Raw genomic sequence first — 18,565 nt, 5'->3', positions numbered from 1 at the left:
AGGCATAGGTTTAGAGTCTATGAAACCCAAAGACCCATACAAGATACAAAGTACTATACAAATTATTATAACAGAAAGCAAGATCTTTTACATACCAAGTTGATGTGAGGGAGGCAGCGGCTGCAGATCTTGCATTTTTCTCCACCATCAGAGGACCTGAGAAGCCCCCTCTCCCCCTGCAAGGCCCAGCAGAGGGAGATGAACCCAACATGCCTCCTATATCTCTCACCACCCTATGCCACTCCCAAAATACTGCCCTGGGCTCTCTGAACATATCTAGGACTTGGATAGTAGATAACAGATAGCAGACCCATGAATCAATGAAGAGGGGCACTGAAATCTCATGCTGGACCTCAAAACTGGGAGGGTGGAGGAGGGGAAAAAATGTGCTCAGTGGAACGTATTGATGGTTCAGTTTCACATCCCTTTCTCTTGATTTCTGTCTCTAGTATGGGGGCTACACATGGCTCAGAGGGCCTCTATTAGGTTGCTCTTTGCCCACCATGTGCCTTTTCTAGAGACTAGGCTGAGGTTGGCTCCTCCTGTCTCAACACTACCTGACAATTCCCCCATTAATAAGGGCCTTTATTTTCTGCGCAACTAGCTAGACACAGTGCTTTGAAGCCCCACTCTCCACAGCACACCTCTGGGAACCAAGTTGATTGCTGACTTTCCAGACGGCACATGAAAAGCCTGGCCCCATATGCCCCTCTGCCTGAAGAAGGGGAAATGAAGGCATGACTAACAAATGCAGTCTCCAAAACCCTGAGCCAGAGGAAATGAAAACTGATGCTATCGGTCCTCCTCGCCCTCTCCTTACTGCCCATCCTCCCCCCCCACCCGCCTTTGCATGGATGAAAGACAGCTGGCTTGAAAGAGCAGCTCAATAACAGGTATTAGAGGTAAAGTGGGATGGGGGAGAGAAGGGAGGAATAAAGAAAGCAGGAGAAGCTTGGCTTGGTGAGAGGCAACTGGCCCCTGCACAAGGGAGGCTTGCATGTAGGGAGAGAGATAGAGAGAGAAAGAGAGAGAGAGAAATCCACGAGGCAATATACAACTTAAAATCAGCAGAGAGACATTGGTGGGGGGGAAGCAATACATCAATTAAGCATTTCAGCTAGATGGATCAGAGCAAGGATGCATTCAGTGACAGAGCTGTCAGGCTCGAGGGTTGCATACATGCATCTGAATCGTGCCTTGAGAAATCAGGGTGGAAGATAAAGGTCCCTTGGTAGAGACATGCTGACTAGGTGGGGTAGCACATGCAGGAATGATCCAGATGTGGTGCATGAATGGGATGGGTATGCAGTCGCTGGGTTGGGGGATGTGCAGGTGGGCTTCATGCATAGAGACAGGGTGGGCCAGGCATGCAGGCAGGAGCCAAAGTGGGACACAGGCTTTGCCATTGCTCTTTCCCCCTTAAGTTTGAGATGTTCACTGCGGCCTAGGTTGCTGGAAGCCCCCCCCCCCCAAGAAAGGATATGGCCATTCGGTGATCTTTTTGGCGTATTTCCTCACCACGTTGTCCTCACTGAAGAGGAAGAGGGAGCGGTTGACAGTCAGGCAGCTCTGCCGGACGGGGATGGGGTTGTAGAGTGCCATGGTGCGGGCTCGCTGGGCCATTGACTGTTTGTATATCCTCTGGGCCCCCGGGGGACCACCTTGCCGGACGCCCCCGGCACCCCGGCCACCTCCGCCGCCTGCCGTTCCGGAGCCAGCTCCCCCTGCACCTCCTGCCCCATAGCGGGCTGGCACCTCGTCTCCAAACCGAGCCATCCTGTAAAGAGCAAAGGGCCGGGGGTTACGCCGCTGAGGATGCTGCCGGAGAAAAGAAGAAGCTCATCACATCCCATCGGCTGCTGTAGGATGCTGCTAGGGAAGCTTGCAGCAGAGGGAGGGGCACTCAAGCTGGAGAGCGGTCGGGAAAAGCAGCAGAGATCCTGGACATTGTCACTCTCGCCTCCCGTTGCACGGGGGGGTGGGGGAAGCGATGTACAAATTCCCCACCCTCTGCCCAAAAGGTTGCAATTGTCGGGGTGGGAGCCACACCCCAGAAAAAGAAAGGGGGAAAAATCACCCCAAAATTGTGGGTTGCAATTGGTGGGGGGGGGGGAGCAAAAAGACCAATGCACCAAAATGCCCCTAAAATTAATTACAATGAAAAAGAAAAAGAATCAATGCACCATCAGTTAAAAATATTTCAATTTAAAGAATAAAAAATGCGTTGCCACTGGGAGGGAGAGGAGGGGGAATGACAATTAAATGTAGCGACAGCAGCACCTCCTCCCCACTGAGGGAGGGAAAAAATGCAATTAAAGAAATCAAATGCACCAGTTCCTTGCTCCTGCCTCTCTTCTCAAGCCCAGAGGGAAAGGAAATTGAAATAAAAATAAAAATAAAAAAGATGCCATCAAAATTAGGCTCACTGTCTAGGTATTTGCAATGCAATTTGATGGGAGAAATGCAGGCTTCCTCTGTGCCGGACAGCTTGGCAAATGTTTGCACTCGCAAAGAAAAAAAAGCACATATATATATTTTTCTGTAAGATTTATGAAATCAGTACATGCCCTCCCATCTCACTGATAGAGAAATAAAGTACTGCATTGGTGATGGGGAAAAAAAGATATTTCTTTTTTAAAAAGCAGAAAAATACCCCCCCACACACACAAAAAAACCCCCAAAGACACCCTAAAATCAAAAGAAAATCCCCCCTCCAAAGGTTTCTTTTCACAGGAGCTTCATCCTGTTATCTTCAGCACTGTCCAAGATCTGAAGGCGAAACGGTTTGGGCTCTCTTTTAGCTTCTGAAGCTGAAGGCTGTGCTCCCCCCCCCTTCTTGCTATCCAGCGGTCTCTCTTCCTGCCTTTTTCCCGTGTGATTGCGTGTATGAGTGTGTGTGCGTGTGAGAGACACAGAAAAAGAGAGCGTGTGTGTCGGTTTTGCCTCAGCTTGGAGTTGAATGCAGCAATGACATCCTGTAAAATCCAAAAATGAGAGAGACAAGAGAAGTAGTTGCCATCCACCATCTACTCATAAGGGTTCCCTGGTTGCTGCAATGTCTAGTATTTTTTCCTGCCCTGTATTCCTCCTCCTCTCCTCCACCGCCTCCTCCTCCTCTTGGGTAAGCTAAAATAAGACTGGTGTTAGGGAGGGAGGGAGGGAGGGAGGCAGGCAGGCAGGCAGGCAGGCAGGGAGAGAAAATGGAAAAAAAAGAAAGAAAAGGTCTGATTCACTGGCAGGTTGAGCTCTAATGTGCAGCAGTGGATCGATTTAATGCAAGCACAGAGCATCCCAAAGCCTCGGTCAGGCTTGGCACATGATGGCCTAGAACCAATAGCAGGGGCTACAGCCCAACCAAACCCAGTTGGGTTTCTACAGGGAGAGAAGGACACACACACACACACACACACACACACACACACACACACAGCTTGATGGGGTAGGAAAAACCTGCATACAAATGGCATCTCTCAGCAGCCCACACCCTGGCAGATTAGACTGATGTCAATTCTCTGATGTAGACTTAGATCTTTCTACTGGAAAGCAGGAACATGAATATCTCTACCCCGCCTTCATGCCCTCATTTGGTATAAAAATCAGGTCAGAATGGGCTTCCCTTACTTTACACATTTTATAGTGAAAGCAGTTGGCAACTACCAAGTCCTGGGGTGGAAGTGGGGGCAATGTTAGAACCGCCGTTCAATGTAAGAAATGTGATACTGCTGGAGTGAGTGTTAGTAAGGCATGCAAGTGTAAATGTGCATACACAAGTCAGTGTGCCATCTGCAAAGTCGAAATGTGCAGATGGTTGCATGTGTGTGGCACAGAACTGTAAAGTGCATGTGTCATGGACATAAAGCTGAGATATCTGAGCAAGTCAGCCAAACTGACACCCCACTTGCTAAAATAGTTCTAGTAGCTCCAGTGTTGTCTTTGGTACACCAATATACAAACAGGGTTGGACTGTGAGCTCAGTTCAACTAATGAGAGCATATAGAGGTAATCCAGTCAACCTTGTGTATTTAAGATTTCCAAAATGCTTTTGAAAAAGTTCCTTGCCCAAGCTGTCATGGGTTAAGAGGAATCCTCTTAGGCAGAGCTTTTTTTTCAGCTGGAACTCACCGAAACTGGCACCTCTCAGGTTGGCACCATTGCCACTATAGGAGAACAAGGGAGGTGTTCATGGTGAGTTCCACCACCTCTTTTTCTAGAAAAATAGCACTGCTCTTATGGATCAGCAATTGGTTAAGGAATAGGAAGTAAGGAGTAGGAATAAATGGGCAGTTCTTCCAAAGAAGGTAGGTAGAAAGTGGACCTGTGCTTCTTAACTTGTTCATAAACAATCTGGAGTTGGGGGCTAGCAGTGTGCTCATAATTTTTGCTGATGATACAAAATTGCTCAAGGGTTTAAAACCAGTGCTTTTTTCTGGGGGTCTGCAGGAGTACGCATACCCCTAAACATTTTGTGAATCTTTGTACTTTTGTCCATTTACTGTATTTACTTCCCCCGATTTGAACTATAAAATGGTGATTTTCTTGAGTCAAAATGAGAGTGCCCCTGAACATTTTTTTTAGAAAAAAAAATTGGTTAAAACAAAAGGGATTGTGAAGGGCTCCCAAAGGATCTCTCCAAACTTGGTGACTAGACAGTAAAATGGCAAATGCAGCTAAATGTAAGCCAGTATAAAGTGATATACATTGGACAAAAAAAATATATAATTTAATGATTATGGTAATAGTCTGAGCTGCTGGTGACTGACCTTGGGGTTATAGTGGATAGGCTCAGTGGAAATGTTGACACAGTGTGTGTCAAATTCCATGTCAGGGATCATTAGGAAAGGGTTTGAGAATTTTTTTTAATGCCAATATCATAATGCCATTTTTAAAATCTATGCTGCAACCACACTTGAAATACTGTGTGTGGTTCCAGTTGCTTCACCTAAAAAGGAATATTATAGAGTTTGAAAAGTTTCAGAGAAGGGCAACCAAAATGTTTAAGGGGGTGGAGCAACCCTCATTTGAGGAAAGGTTAAAACATTTGGGGAGTTTTAGTTTAGAAAAGAAAAGCAAGTAAGGGGAACAGGATGCCCCTATTTTTGTTGGGAAATGTTGGATGGGATGGAATATGACGTCCCTATTTTCACTGGAGAAACACTGCAGGGTATGTGATTGAAATTTATAAAATTACACATGGCGTAGAGAAATTCGGTCGTTTCCCCCCCCCCCCCTCCAATAGCACTGAACATGTTAGAAGATGAATGATAGACAAAATAAATTACTTCTTCACACAGTGCACAGTTAACCTTTAGAATAATCTCCCACAAGACATAACTTGGATGACTTTCAAAGAGGATTAGACAAGGATAAGGCTACCTATGGCTGTTAGGACATATATATGTCCTGTCTATGGCTATGTCCACCTTCAGAGGCAGCATGTTTCTGAATGCCAAGTCCTGGGAATCACAAGTGGGGAGAATGCTACTGCACTCATGTCCTGCTTGCGGATTTCTCACAAGGATTGTATTGGCCACTGTGAAAACAGGATGCTGGACTAGACGGGTCTTCTACCTGATCCAGAAGGACCATTACATTAGGTTTTTATAGCATAAATAAACCTTTTCACTGTAGTTCTAGGTTCTGGGTCAATCTACCCTGGTATAAATCTGGACTCATTCCACTGGTTTGAGAATTACAAGACTTATGGCTACTTCACATGAAATGTACGCCCAACAAAGGATACAACATTGAATTAACCTTGCAGAAACTGCCTCCATGTGACAAACCAGTATTCGTGAGCAGCATCTTTCTTTGATTGCTGGGGATCTCTTCTACGCTGCCACAAACATTTATTTTGTAGGTGTGTGATTGTGTGGGAAACGTTCCCAGCCAATAAGCCATTTTAATCCAAGCAGCGTGACACTCAAGATTTCAGGGGGAGCAATTTAGCCAGCAATCCTCTTTCCCGGAGGTAGGGAACCTTCAATTCAATGGCCACATTCCCTTCTGGGAAACCTTCTTGGGGCCATATGCCAGTGGTGGAGCGGGGCCAGAGGCAAAAGTAGGCAGAGCAATTTATGTAAAACTTACATACACACATCTATCTGCTCTCCATCCAGGAAAGCAAGAGGGATCAATTGAGTTCAAGGGCACATTGTTGTTGTTTAGTCCTTTAGTCGTGTCCAACTCTTTGTGACCCCATGGACCAGAGCACGCCAGGCACTCCTGTCTTCCACTGCCTCCCGCAGTTTGGTCAGACTCATGTTTGTAGCTTCGAGAACAGTGTCCAACCATCTTGTCCTCTGTTGTCCCCTTCTCCTTGTGCCCTCCATCTTTCCCAACATCAGGGTCTTTTCCAGGGAGTCTTCTCTTCTCATGAGGTGGCCAAAGTATTGGAGCCTCAGCTTCACAATCTGTCCTTCCAGTGAGAACTCAGGGCTAATTTCCTTCAGAATGGATACATTTGATCTTTTTGCATCAATTCTTCGGCGATCAGGGCACATTACAGCCAGACAAAAACACCCAGCAGGGCCAGCGAGGGTTGTGGCAGGGGAGAGTGTGTGGCCTGGAGAGAGTCCCAAGAGGAAGAGGCCTGGAGGGCTGCATTTGGCCCCTAGGCCTGATGGTCCTAGCCATGTTTTATCCACTGAAAACAATGGAACTTCTGTACAGGTATGTATAAAACTGCATTGTTTAGTGGCATCCATGCGGTGGATAGTTCTGTCACATTGCCTTTATCATACTGCTCCCTTTCAAAACAGACTCTGTTTGGCGTCTGTCTTCTCCACCGCTGTAACATCAACACATCTCTCACTATGTAATTTCTCTTCATCATATGGCACATTTCTATAGTGGTAGCACAGCATGATGCCGACTATGATTAAGGAAAGAGCGTGGAAAAGACACCACACACAGCATGCTTCCAGTAGTAGCCACATGATGGAAGCAACATGTACCCCAGCGGGGTGAGTGGGTGGCAAAACAAGATGGCTCACCCCAGCTGCCAGCTGAATAGAGGGTGGAGCTGTTAGCACCTGAACAAGTGCTTTAAAAACTGGGAGTTCTATATGGGAGAAGACACCTATGGGGCAAAAATCTGGCTCCAAACTGTATAGGTCTCTAAAGATAAACACCATCACTTTGAATCTAGGTTGGAAGCAAAGAGGTAACCATTGAAGACTGAACATATGTTATACATACCCTGCAATTACCTCCAGAGATTACTCTGGCTGCCACATTCTGAACCCTATACAGCTGAGGAACAGCCTTCTGTGGCAGCCCCATATAGTGCATGTTATAGCATTACCCTAGAGACAAACAGTTCAATTTTGGCTACAATCCTAAGCATGGTTTACCATGAGTAAATTCCCCTGAATTACCTGGGACTACACTGCTGTGTTTTGCTTCTAATTATGGAGGACAAAAATAAAGAAACTGTGCACAATGGCAGCTTTTATTGGAATATTTGAGGGCAGTATCCTACAGCAGTCCTGCTATAGTGACTACAGTGGTACCTCGGGTTAAGTACTTAATTCGTTCCGGAGGTCCATTCTTAACCTGAAACTGTTCTTAAACTGAAGCACCACTTTAGCTAATGGGGCCTTCTGCTGCTGCCGCGCCACCGGAACACGATTTCTGTTCTCATCCTGAAGCAAAGTTCTTAACCTGAAGCACTATTTCTGGGTTAGCGGAGTCTGTAACCTGAAGCGTATGTAACCTGAAGCGTATGTAACCCGAGGTACCACTGTATAGGGGAAACCCTACTGTGTACCCTAGCTCCTTCTTGAAAGATAAGATAAAGGCAGCAGAGTAGGAAGATGATGTGGTGTGTGTGATAGACTCAGTGATGCCATTATTTTGCTCTGTTTCTTACAGATCACTATAAAATAACAGCATTCTGCAAAGGGGTGGATAGAGCTGTCTGTCACAATGGTATTTCTGTCTTGGTGTTTGCGCTGGAGGGCAGAGACCCTGCTTCAGCCTCAGCCATGCTGTTAGCGGCAATAGCCTCAGATGCACAATCCAGTAATATACACTTCATACTTTCTCTCTCTCTCCCTCCATCACCTCCCCCACCCCCCATCTAGCTAGCCCTTTGCTTGTCAAGGGTTGCAACTGGATGTGGGATTGAAAAGCTTTCAAAGCTAAGTGGCACCAAGGAATATTTCAGGTCATCTTAATAAAATAAAAAAACTGTTGCATTGAACACTGCTAGCCAGAATTGAACCTCAGTGGCATATACACCAAAGGATAAAAAAAATAGCAGTGCTCTTGTGTACGGTACTTTTAGCATTCCCATTCTCTCACAAGGGTTCACTTGGTCAGCCCTTCCCTTTCCCTACTGCAAACTGCTGATAGCTCAGTTCTGCCTACTGTGTGGAAGATTGCCAACTTCCTTAACCAGCCTATGCTGCTATGCTGCTTGATCTGCAGCTTTTAACAGCAAGGAGAAAAGTGTTGTATGTCACCTAATTGCTTCAGATCAAGTCTGTGATTTGTGAAAAGCTGGAAAATCCAGGTGTAAATATTCATTTCCCCTCCCCTCTGCATGGATCAACAGGAAAAACAAAAACTGGGCAGGACCTCTAAACAGAATGATGATGATGATGATGATGATGATGATGATGATAAAAGGCAAAGGAGCGCCCGCCCCGCAAGCCTCAAACCACTTTGCCTACTCACTCTGGACAAGCTGGTGCTGCAACTGTATTTTATAGCAGTTTCTTTTTTTGGCCACAAATCAGGTCTGAAACACTGGACTAAAAAATGTCACAACATTATCTGAGTTCTCTATAAAGGGTGGGTGAAGAAAGTGTAGCGATTTGAGAGAGGGGGACTAGCATGTAAGGAAGCAGGAACGAACACTGCTCTGAGGAGGAACAAAACGCATGCTGCAAATACATATGTGACTAGGCAAGACCTGCAGTTGTGTGTACAGAGCCTATACATACAGTTTGTGAGTGTGTAAGCTCTTTCGGGTGGTCTGCCAATGTATATGATCCACCCACCCATTTGCACCTTCTGCTCCTTCCTTGAAGCAAAGCAGGAAAGCCATCATTTTGGCAAACCAACATGTCACATCCTACCATATGAAGGCCAGTGCCAAGGATTTGACATTCTACATGTTATGTACTGAAGTTCTCACCCTGGGCCAGCAGGGGGATACTGTAGATACTTCAGGTCCACATATGCAAATAAGGGATCGAAAGTGACATTCAGTGATTGGATAGTTACAGAAAATGGTTACTGTTGCGTTCTAGTGCAGCTCTATATAAGCAGGCTGGCTGAACCCTTCAGTTCTGTTCTGTTCTGGCCTGTGAATAAACAAGAGCTGTTTGAAGAATCGCTGTGTCGTCTGATATCTTCACCCACAACTTAACACTACATGCACAGCCTATACACTACAATAAGTGCTGTTTTTCTAGAATGCCTTCCTTGTTCTCTTATAATGGCAATGGCACCCACCTAAGAGGTGCTGGAACTGAGTTCTGGCATATCCCAGATGCAAAAAAGCATCTGAGCTATGGCTCTTTCCTCTCTTGGGGAATGGAGTGGCCTGCTGAGCCCGGCCCTCCTTTTATCTCCATCAAATTAGGCTGCCTGGAAGGCTCCCTCCCATCATACATTTCTCCCTTCGCTTCACCCAAGCCACGGCTGCTTTTCCTCCCACTCTCATTCTTTATCCCGAACAAGGAGTACTCTTCAGCTCCTTCCAACCTGGGGATTTTTATTCGAGGAGGAGGAGGAGGAAGAAGGATACAAACATTATCCAGACTAATGACTGGTTTTGTTCTCTTGATTTGGGTAGCAAACATAACTGATGGTGAAATCAGGCTGTTTCCTTTCCCCACACTGTGACAGAATCCCAGAATTCCACAAAGAAAAATCACCCTGCCCCTACCCTTAGCCACTTAAGTGTCTCATACGCACTACCCTAAAATAAATAAAATAAAATACTGAGCAACAGAGGAGTGACTTTAAAAACAATGATATTTCACAAAATAATAAATGGGAATAAATATAAATTTTAAATGAAACATCTGCACTCTCCTGGTGCAATGCAGGAGCACACATAAACAGCACTAGTTTTAAAGAAGTTCAGGGAGGCAAGCATGACTGCCACCCACTCATCTGAACTGCTTCCTCTTCTGCATTCCAGGTAGAATAATAGATTCATAAAATAAGAGTGAGAAGGGACCCCAAGGATCATCTAGTCACCCCCCCCCCGCACTGCAATGCAGGAATATTTTTGCCCAATGTGGGGCTCAAACCCACAACCCTAAAATTAAGAGTCTCATGCTCTAGTTTTTAAAGACCTTGATGGTTACACCCTCCTATGTAATGTAAAGCCAGCCCTGTTTGTATTTCTTAATGGCTGCAAAAACCACCATGGCAGCTCAAATATTTTGATATTGTACTAATTTTGATTGCTTTATTTTGCAATAGTGAAGGAGACATAAAATCAGAGGCCATAAAATCAGAAGGTAACACAGCTAATTAAATGCTTAATTAAATAAACAAGTTTTTAATGGCTATGAGAAAGTGAATCAAAATATGGCCCAGTGAGCATTCCTGAGGAGGCTACTCCTTAGCTGTAGCATCACCAGTGAAAAGGTCCTGCTCTGGATGTAAGAGGATATTTCATTTCAAATAGAAGGAATACACTGCCCAGAAACCTCTCAGAGTGACTGGGGAAACCCAGCCAGTTGGGCTGGGTATTATTATTATTATTATTATTATTATTATTATTATTATTATTACAGTATACAATAAAAGCATCATTTGTAGATCTTCATGTGCAGGTAGCTTTGTATGGGAGGTTAAACTCTAAGGACATTGCACCCAGACTATTTAGACTTTATAGGTGATCACCTGCATCTTGAATCAGGAGGAGGAGGAGGAGGAAGAGGATTATATACCGCCCTTCATCTGTAGATCTCAGGGCGGTTCACAGCATAAAGCTAATCAGAAGTCAGTGCTGATCAGCAAATGCTGATTTAATACACTTTCTGTTCCTGGGCTCTATCAAGAACTAAGCAGCAACTTTCTGCACCAGCTGGAGCTTCCAAATGGTCTTCAAAGGCAGACCCACAAGTTGGCGTATAATGTAACGCACACTGCGTGCCAACATGTCAGAAAGTCCCAATGATGTACGTGTATGCACACACACATTTTTAATGAAAAGCCACGTTGGAGGGGTATGTAAGTGTGTTGAGCATAGAAGCAAATGGTGTGTGCACATAGTTAACATTTTCACGACCAGGCATCTTTCTGTTCCACATCCCCCGCACTTGCTACATTTCATTCCTATAATTTTCTGGATGCACACGAACTCTCTCAAGGCTGCTTTTCTTTTCTTTTTTACAAATGCTGCTAAAGCTTCCTTTTGTGTGTTGGTTTGTTGCGTGTAGCTTGCCCAGCAGTGTAATTATATGAATAGAATGGTGGTGGCCAACTCCACTAGCATCACCTAGTGATGGGGATACTGCACTAATGGCACTGGATCAGTAGCAACATGTAGTACTAAAGACAAAATAAATTTGGGATTTAAAAAAAAAATCATTTGGAAGTAACTTGAGTCCTTGGAGCACGAATAGCCAATTAATGCCCCTTGGAACAGACGGGAATTGTGTAGCAGTGCACCTATCAACTTTTAATCAAAGCCTTTTTTAATTATTGGGGTGGGGGAAAGAAAAATGTGTTCAAAAGTCATGAGGGATAGAGGTGTTCCACAGTTTAATGTGCCATCCTACCTTCCCTTTTTGGTCACTAGGTATGTTCAACTGAACATGCTCTGTGTTATGTACTTAACCCTCTGCAACAGTGATGGCGCCCTTAGCCATTTTCTGAGAATATAAAAAGAGCCTTGCTGGAACCCACCAAAGGCCCATCTTGTCCAACTGTAAGCACAGGTGATCTGACTGGGCAGGGATCTGCTGTCAACTGGGAATTCTATAGTGCAGCAGTTTCCAGCAGAGCTTGCTGATCAGCACTGACAGCAAGCCTTGCTTGCCAAGGAACAATTGGGAGCACACTTAAAGGCTCCTGATTTTCCTTTGCAGCTGTATCTTTACCTGCCTCACACCTGATGCCACATATGACCCCCACTGAGCTAATCTGGTCAGCAGCTTGGAGGTTCTCCATCTCTGACCAACTGTATAACTTCTATCTGGCTTTGCTTTATCCAGTAGGAAAAACATAGCAGCAATTAGGATGCTAAGAGTATTAGCTAACATGCATATAAAATACATACAAACTGTATGATAGATGATAATAGATGATAGATAGATAGATAGATGATAGATAGATATAGATGATAGAGATAGATGATAGATAGATAACGGCATCTTCCCGCAGACACATCTAATGACCCTCTTGAACAGAAGGGTTTTAACGTGTCTTTAAAGAAAGTGGTGCTCTGATGGACCTCTCTCAGAAAGCTATTTCATGCCCTGCTACTGGGCTTCCTATTGACTGGCCACGATGGGAAGCTGGATGCGGAAACAAATGAATGTTTACTCTGGTCTTGTAGGCCCACTTCATGGGCAGATGCTGCAGAGGAATTTTTTTTTTCCTTTGAGGATCTTAACACTGAAGAAAGTTAAAAGAAGGGAGAAATCAGGAGTGGTACTCTTTGAGACACGCATAGATGTGTATGATATTTCAGGGAATCACCTGCATGCTGAATAGTGCTCAGACACAAGCTGTTAGCTGGGGCAATCAGTAACAGGGAAGATGGAGTTCCCAGACAGTCTGTAAAGGAAGACACATCCGGTGGTATCCAACTAAGTTTTAGTTAGCATTAATGCCAGATTTAGGGTGTTGTGGGCAGTTCCCCTGCACAGGGTGCAGAGCTGAGGAAGCGCAGAAAGGAAGGTGAAAGGGAAGAGGACATCAAAGTAAAAAATATTTAGGAGGGGGAGCCAAATTTTGTCCTCACTCAGAGCACCATATTACCAGAGCCTGCCCCTGGTAAAAGTAGATCTACGGAAATTAATGAATCTAGTGTAATCATGTTCATTAATTTCAGTCAGTCTACTCTAAGTAAAGCTTCACTGAATGCCACCCATAGGCACATTTCTAGCATTATTTTTTCATTGGAAAGTGCTTAAGTTTCCGAGGTATGCATGCATGAATGTGCAGGATGGTTAGCTGTGGCTCAGCCTCCCACAGTTGCTTAAATCAAGAGCACAAGGACCAGCTTGCAATTGTAGGTAAAAGATTGGCAGCAACACAGAAGATAATATCAGGGGCATTGCTAGATATTTAAAGGACTCGTGACACAGGCCCATGACACAAATTTCCATAACATTTCCTAATGCTGATTTATATGTATAGATGCAAATATGGGCTGACTTTCAGACAAGGAGAAAAACAAACTCTGGCTCCTTCTATGAGAGCTTACTATGGGGATTGGGCCTTTTGCAAATTAAGATGGCAGGTGGCTGTGCTTCACAAGTACTGTGCTTTTCAACATACCCTGTAAACAAAGTTAAAAGAAAATAGGGGAGAGCAGCAGGAGATCCAAGGTCTAGTGCATAAAACCCAGCCCACACCCCCCGGCCCTCATTTAATAACACTCCTGCAGTACATAATATTCCTATATTCCTGTAACTCAACAACTATTGAGTCCTCAAGAAGAAGAAGAAATAGTTCTTAAGTAACTTGTGGAATTTGAGAAAAAGAAGCTAAGTTTATATAATTGCAATGGTTTGGATTTATTTACACTTATATGGTGTCTCCCCCCCCCCCATTGTGGATCCCAGAGCAGCATGCACCCAGGCACTGACCAAGTCCTAGCCTTGCTTAACCTCAGCAGGGTGGCAGCCTCATGCTCCTTCTGACCAAAGCCTGGGGCTCTGGGATTTAGGCTTTGGAAAGCACACACCTTTAAAAATGAGGGCAAAGCCTCACAAGTCCCTCATTGGGTGAAATATTCCTGCATTGCAAGGGGTTGGACGAGATGATCCTAGTGGTCCCTTCCAACTCTACAATTCCATGATTTGATGAAATCACTTTTCAAGGTTTATATATCACAACAGTCTGAGGATTCTAAATGCCTGGCCTGCAGCAAGCTGTGAGTCTATGAAAAGGGTGGAGCACTCCACAGCCATCCACCCACACCCTCTGTCTTATACTCTTAATCGGTCTTTATTTATTTCTGGAAATGGTCAAAAGCAGGACACTGGACTGGATGGATTCCTTGGTGTTCCCTGTTCTGGCAGTTCCTGTGTGCATGTGGGTCTGAGGATAAAACAAGGCCCAAACTTGTATTGAAAGGAGGGAGGCTGCTGTCTAGTCATTTAAATACCCTATAAAAATCCTAAATATCTAGGACTGCTGCAGCTGAGAGAGCCAGCGCTCTGCACACAAGGCATAATGGGCTGTCTTGTTTGAGTCCCTAACCTATTTTCTATTCTCCCTTTTCATTCCCACCAGCCTTGACGTCACCAGGTTCCTTTGTTTGAGGGTAATGCTTTTGTCCCATGCCAGCAGATCTGAGACTGCCTAAATATAGTCCTTAAGGCACCAGCGTCTTAAGAACCGGTCTAAAGTACCTAGCTGAAAGACTCCAGAAGTGAGGAAATAAGCAGCACTCTCAGTGATTTCTGAGATCATTGCCCTTGGCCCTTTCCTTGCAGTGGGCCAGGGAAGATAACAAAGCTACAAAGGAAAGCAAAATATAAATGCATGCCATAGTCCATTATTTATTTATTGGGGAAGCTGTTTTATGCTGGCCACAGCACCCAACAGGGGAGGCAATATTCTTTCTGCAGCACCCTGGGAGTACAGTTGGACTTTGAGCAAGCAGAATAGGCAGATTCCCCCCTGCTCTGCACTGGAACAAAGCCATGGTCCTTCTGCCCTAGGTTAGCGGGAGCCAACACAATTGGCTCTTATAATGGCCCTGTGACAAATTTACCCTCAATAGCCCTGAGTTGCATGCATGTTGAATGGTCTGCACCTAGCTCATATCCACCTACACTGCAGGCAGGATAGGATGCTGATCAGGCATGGCTTCTGTACAATAAAAGCATTATGGAGAGGGGCCACATAGGAACATACTAAGACGCACCCATTCCTTCCTCCCATGACAGAGCCAGCAATGCAGATATGGGCTACATATTGAGGCTCCTGGGTTCCTTCTAATAACAAGTATGGATGGGTCACTTTCCAATGTAGAGAAGATACCTGTTTCTTTAGGAGCCCTCAATGTAGTCGTTCCAACAGAAGTTATTGAAAGAGCTTTTTAAAATAATTTAATTCAATTTTAAAATACTTTGAACATCTGAGGATTTCAGATTAACCTTCCTAGACTGTTTTTTTAAAAAAGATTTTAGGTTATAGGCAGTTCAGAAGTGTCATATAGTCAGATTAAGCTGACTGTGCGGATAAGACATAGACTCCCCCCCGCCCTTAAAGAGGAGATAGAAACTGCAGCGTTAGACTTAGGAAATTTAATCACTCTGGCTTTGTGAAATTATATGATATGTAAGCAACAGATATGGACCACATTCCATCTTCTGCCTGCTGATTGTGCCTCCTTTCCCTGATACCATGATCTTCTCCAACATGCTTACATTGACAGGGTAGTCATTGATCCACCATTAGCATAACTGCTCTAATGCCACACTAGGCAAACTTTGGCCCACATAACTGAGTGCTTGTAGAGAAAGGTCACCGGAAAACTTCAAATCTGAATTCCAAGGTCAATGTACACATCTCTGTGAAATTAAACCCCTTCATCTTTGGCACCATGCAGTGAGGTTTCAAATAGCATCTCGCATGCATATACAGATTGCAGAACAGTTGTACAGACTCAGAGCCATTTTGCCATTGCAATAGAGTCAGCTTGTTGCTTTAGAGGTAGAATATTAAACAGCGTCTCCTGTTGTTCATAGTGCAATCTTCTGTACTCAAAAATAAATTTCATTTAGTTCAAGGAAGCTAAGTTTCAGACAAATGGGTACAGGATTGCAGGCTCAATAATGCAAATAGCCTTTCACTCTGCCCTCTTTCACTCACTCCTTTTGCCAAGTAGTTTGCTCAAATGAGAATCACTTATAGCAGGGGTGGCCAACTCCCAAGAGACTGCAATCTACTCACAGTTAAAAACTGGCAGTGACCTGAAACTGGGGGTTCAGGTCAAAGTTGTTAAGCTTTTTTTTAGGAAGGAGGAAGGCCCATTAAAATGTTGAGCTTTTTTTTAGGGGAGCCACAGTTGTTCAGCTTCTTTGAGGGGAGCCAGTGATCTACCACAGACGTCCAGTGATCTACTGGTAGATCACAATCTACTAGACATGCCTGACTTATAGCTTCTGTTTCTCCCTTAAGACCTCACTTCCACTTATTTCCTCTCTGGGAGAACATCTTAAGCGCTTCCGTAGTATTGCCATGGACCCTCTACAGATTCCAGCCCACAGAAGCCCTCTATGGAGAGGAGAGGTCTGCCCATGCTAAACTGCCATAATACATTGGAAAACAACAGTGCCCACTTTGTTTAGTTACTTGAGGGAAGGAGAGGTTATATTGGCAAAGTGGAAAGAAGCAGGAAGAATGGTAGCTACCAAGCTCCGTGGGACAAAAATCTCTCACACAGCCAAGAGTTTGCTAAGTCAACTGTCAAGGAAAACATCACAAAATGAAGAAGTCTTTCTGTGCAATGCAACTGTCTTGTGTGTTTATCTTCTGAAAAGTCTTTTAAAGAAAGCAGCTGTACAGGAGACAGGCCTTTCCTCCAGAGGGATAGTGATCCCTTAAAAAAGAAAGACAGTCTCATTTCCCTCAGTTGTGAAATGTCTCATTGCCCTGAAAGGCAGTACTTTGGAAGAAAAAAAAAGAAGCAGCAGCAGTTTCTGGTATTTCTAATAAATGTAATTTCAAGGTGGGGGAGGGGGGTCTCATTCTCTGCGAAAACTAAAGCAGTTTAAGCAGTGTGGCCTGTATTTATTTAGGGGGCAGGAATTCACTGAGACCATGGCCAGTACCCAGGTAGTCCCTGAGGCACATACAGGCTCTTCCATACATAATCCCTTCTTTCTGTCTTTCTATTATTATTAATCATCATCATCATCATACCCCATCCATCTGGCTGGGTGTCCCCAGCCACTCTGGGTGGCTTGCAGCATATCTAAAAACATAATAATAAAAATCTAATTCTATCTCTATCATCTCTCTCTTCTACTGCAGTTTCTTGTGTGTACTACTTCAGAGGTCTCTCTCAAAGTTCCTCAGATTTGGGGAGTGGTTTGTCAGGTTGCAAGGGGTGACTTTCAAAGTGGGTGCTCTTAATTTCCCACTTGCACATATAGAGTTCCCCACTCAGCCCATTGGACCCCAGCTGTTATGGGATTTGAAGCTGACATTCTAATCCAAAATATGTTTATTTCGACACCCCACTGCTTTAAATGGGGTTTGCCTCTAAGTAAGTATGCTGAATATTGCAGCCCTATTCCAAATTTTAGACCAAACGCAGCCTGGCAGTTTCCTTTTTGTGCCTACAATTAATTTTATATGCTCTGACCCAGTTTCAAAAATTAACATGCAAGTGTTTCTCTGTAGCAATCTATCCTATTAATCCTTGTACTTGGGAAAAGTGGACCAGAGAGATCAAGTGTTTGCAGAATTGGCCCAGAGATTAAATATCCATTTCTGAAGTTTCTGGTCCTGCCCACTGTCAAGGCACTGAATGATTAGTAATTTTTATTTATTACTAGATGGATAGTTTTTTTTATTTAAAATATTTTTACCCCACTTCTTCCTGAGTTCAAGGTGTTTCACAAGCAATTTAAAATGAATGTAAGTCACTTCCTCTGGAAGCACTGTACAACATTATTATTATTATTATTATTATTATTATTATTATTATTATTACCACCCATCCTTCACCAGCAGGTCCTGCAGTGGGTTGCAACAATTTAAAATTCAGTATTAAAAACAATTAAAACAAATTACAGTCACAGGAATAGAGTGGGTCTTGAAAACATACATCTCAGGTATCATTGGCCAGGGTTAAGAGGTTTATCTTGGGTTGCATACTTCAGTAACAGATAGGTAGCCGTGTTGGTCTGCCATAGTCAAAACAAACAAACAAAAAAATTCCTTCCAGTAGCACCTTAAAGACCAACTAAGTTAGTTCTTGGTATGAGCTTTCGTGTGCATGCACACTTCTTCAGATACACTGAAACAGAAGTTACCAGACCCTTCTATATAGTGAGAAGGTGGGGAGGGGTATTACTCAGAAGGGTGGTGGGAATGGGTGATTGGCAAATAGCTGTGATGAGCCTGTTGACGACTCTTAACGACTGCAATAGGTCTTACAGGAAAAAGCAAGGGGTGAGAAGGTGAAAAATGGCTTTGTCATATATAATGAGATAAGAATCCAATGTCTTTGTTCAGACCAGGTCTCTCCATGGTTTTAAGTTTGGTAATAAGTTGCAATTCAGCAGCTTCTCTTTCCAGTCTATTTCTGAAATTCCTTTGTAGTAAAATAGCTACTTTGAGATCTTGTATAGAATGTCCTGGGAGATTGAAGTGTTCTCCTACTGGTTTCTCTGTCTTGTGATTC

General features: G+C 44.1%; 1 protein-coding gene across 5 annotated transcripts in view; it reads right to left on the bottom strand.

Moving 5' to 3' along the window:
• The window catches only part of CACNA1A (calcium voltage-gated channel subunit alpha1 A), a 259,247-nt gene that overhangs the window by 195,066 nt on the left and 45,616 nt on the right, over positions 1–18,565 (bottom strand). For 4 of the 5 annotated variants that reach the window (XM_083717889.1, XM_083717890.1, XM_083717887.1 and 1 more), the window contains exon 3: positions 1,485–1,777. In XM_083717889.1, the coding sequence (XP_083574015.1) occupies positions 1,485–1,777 (293 nt within the window). Of the gene's footprint in view, positions 1–95; positions 151–1,484; positions 1,778–18,565 lie in introns of those variants that run through there. The other variant, XM_083717891.1, reaches the window with a different exon arrangement.

The sequence above is a fragment of the Podarcis gaigeae genome (assembly GCF_964106915.1).
Source record: "Podarcis gaigeae genome assembly, chromosome: 2".
Lineage (NCBI taxonomy): Eukaryota > Metazoa > Chordata > Lepidosauria > Squamata > Lacertidae > Podarcis > Podarcis gaigeae.
The sequence above is the reverse complement of the archived record's forward strand: the minus strand, read 5'-3'. Positions and strand labels throughout refer to the sequence as shown.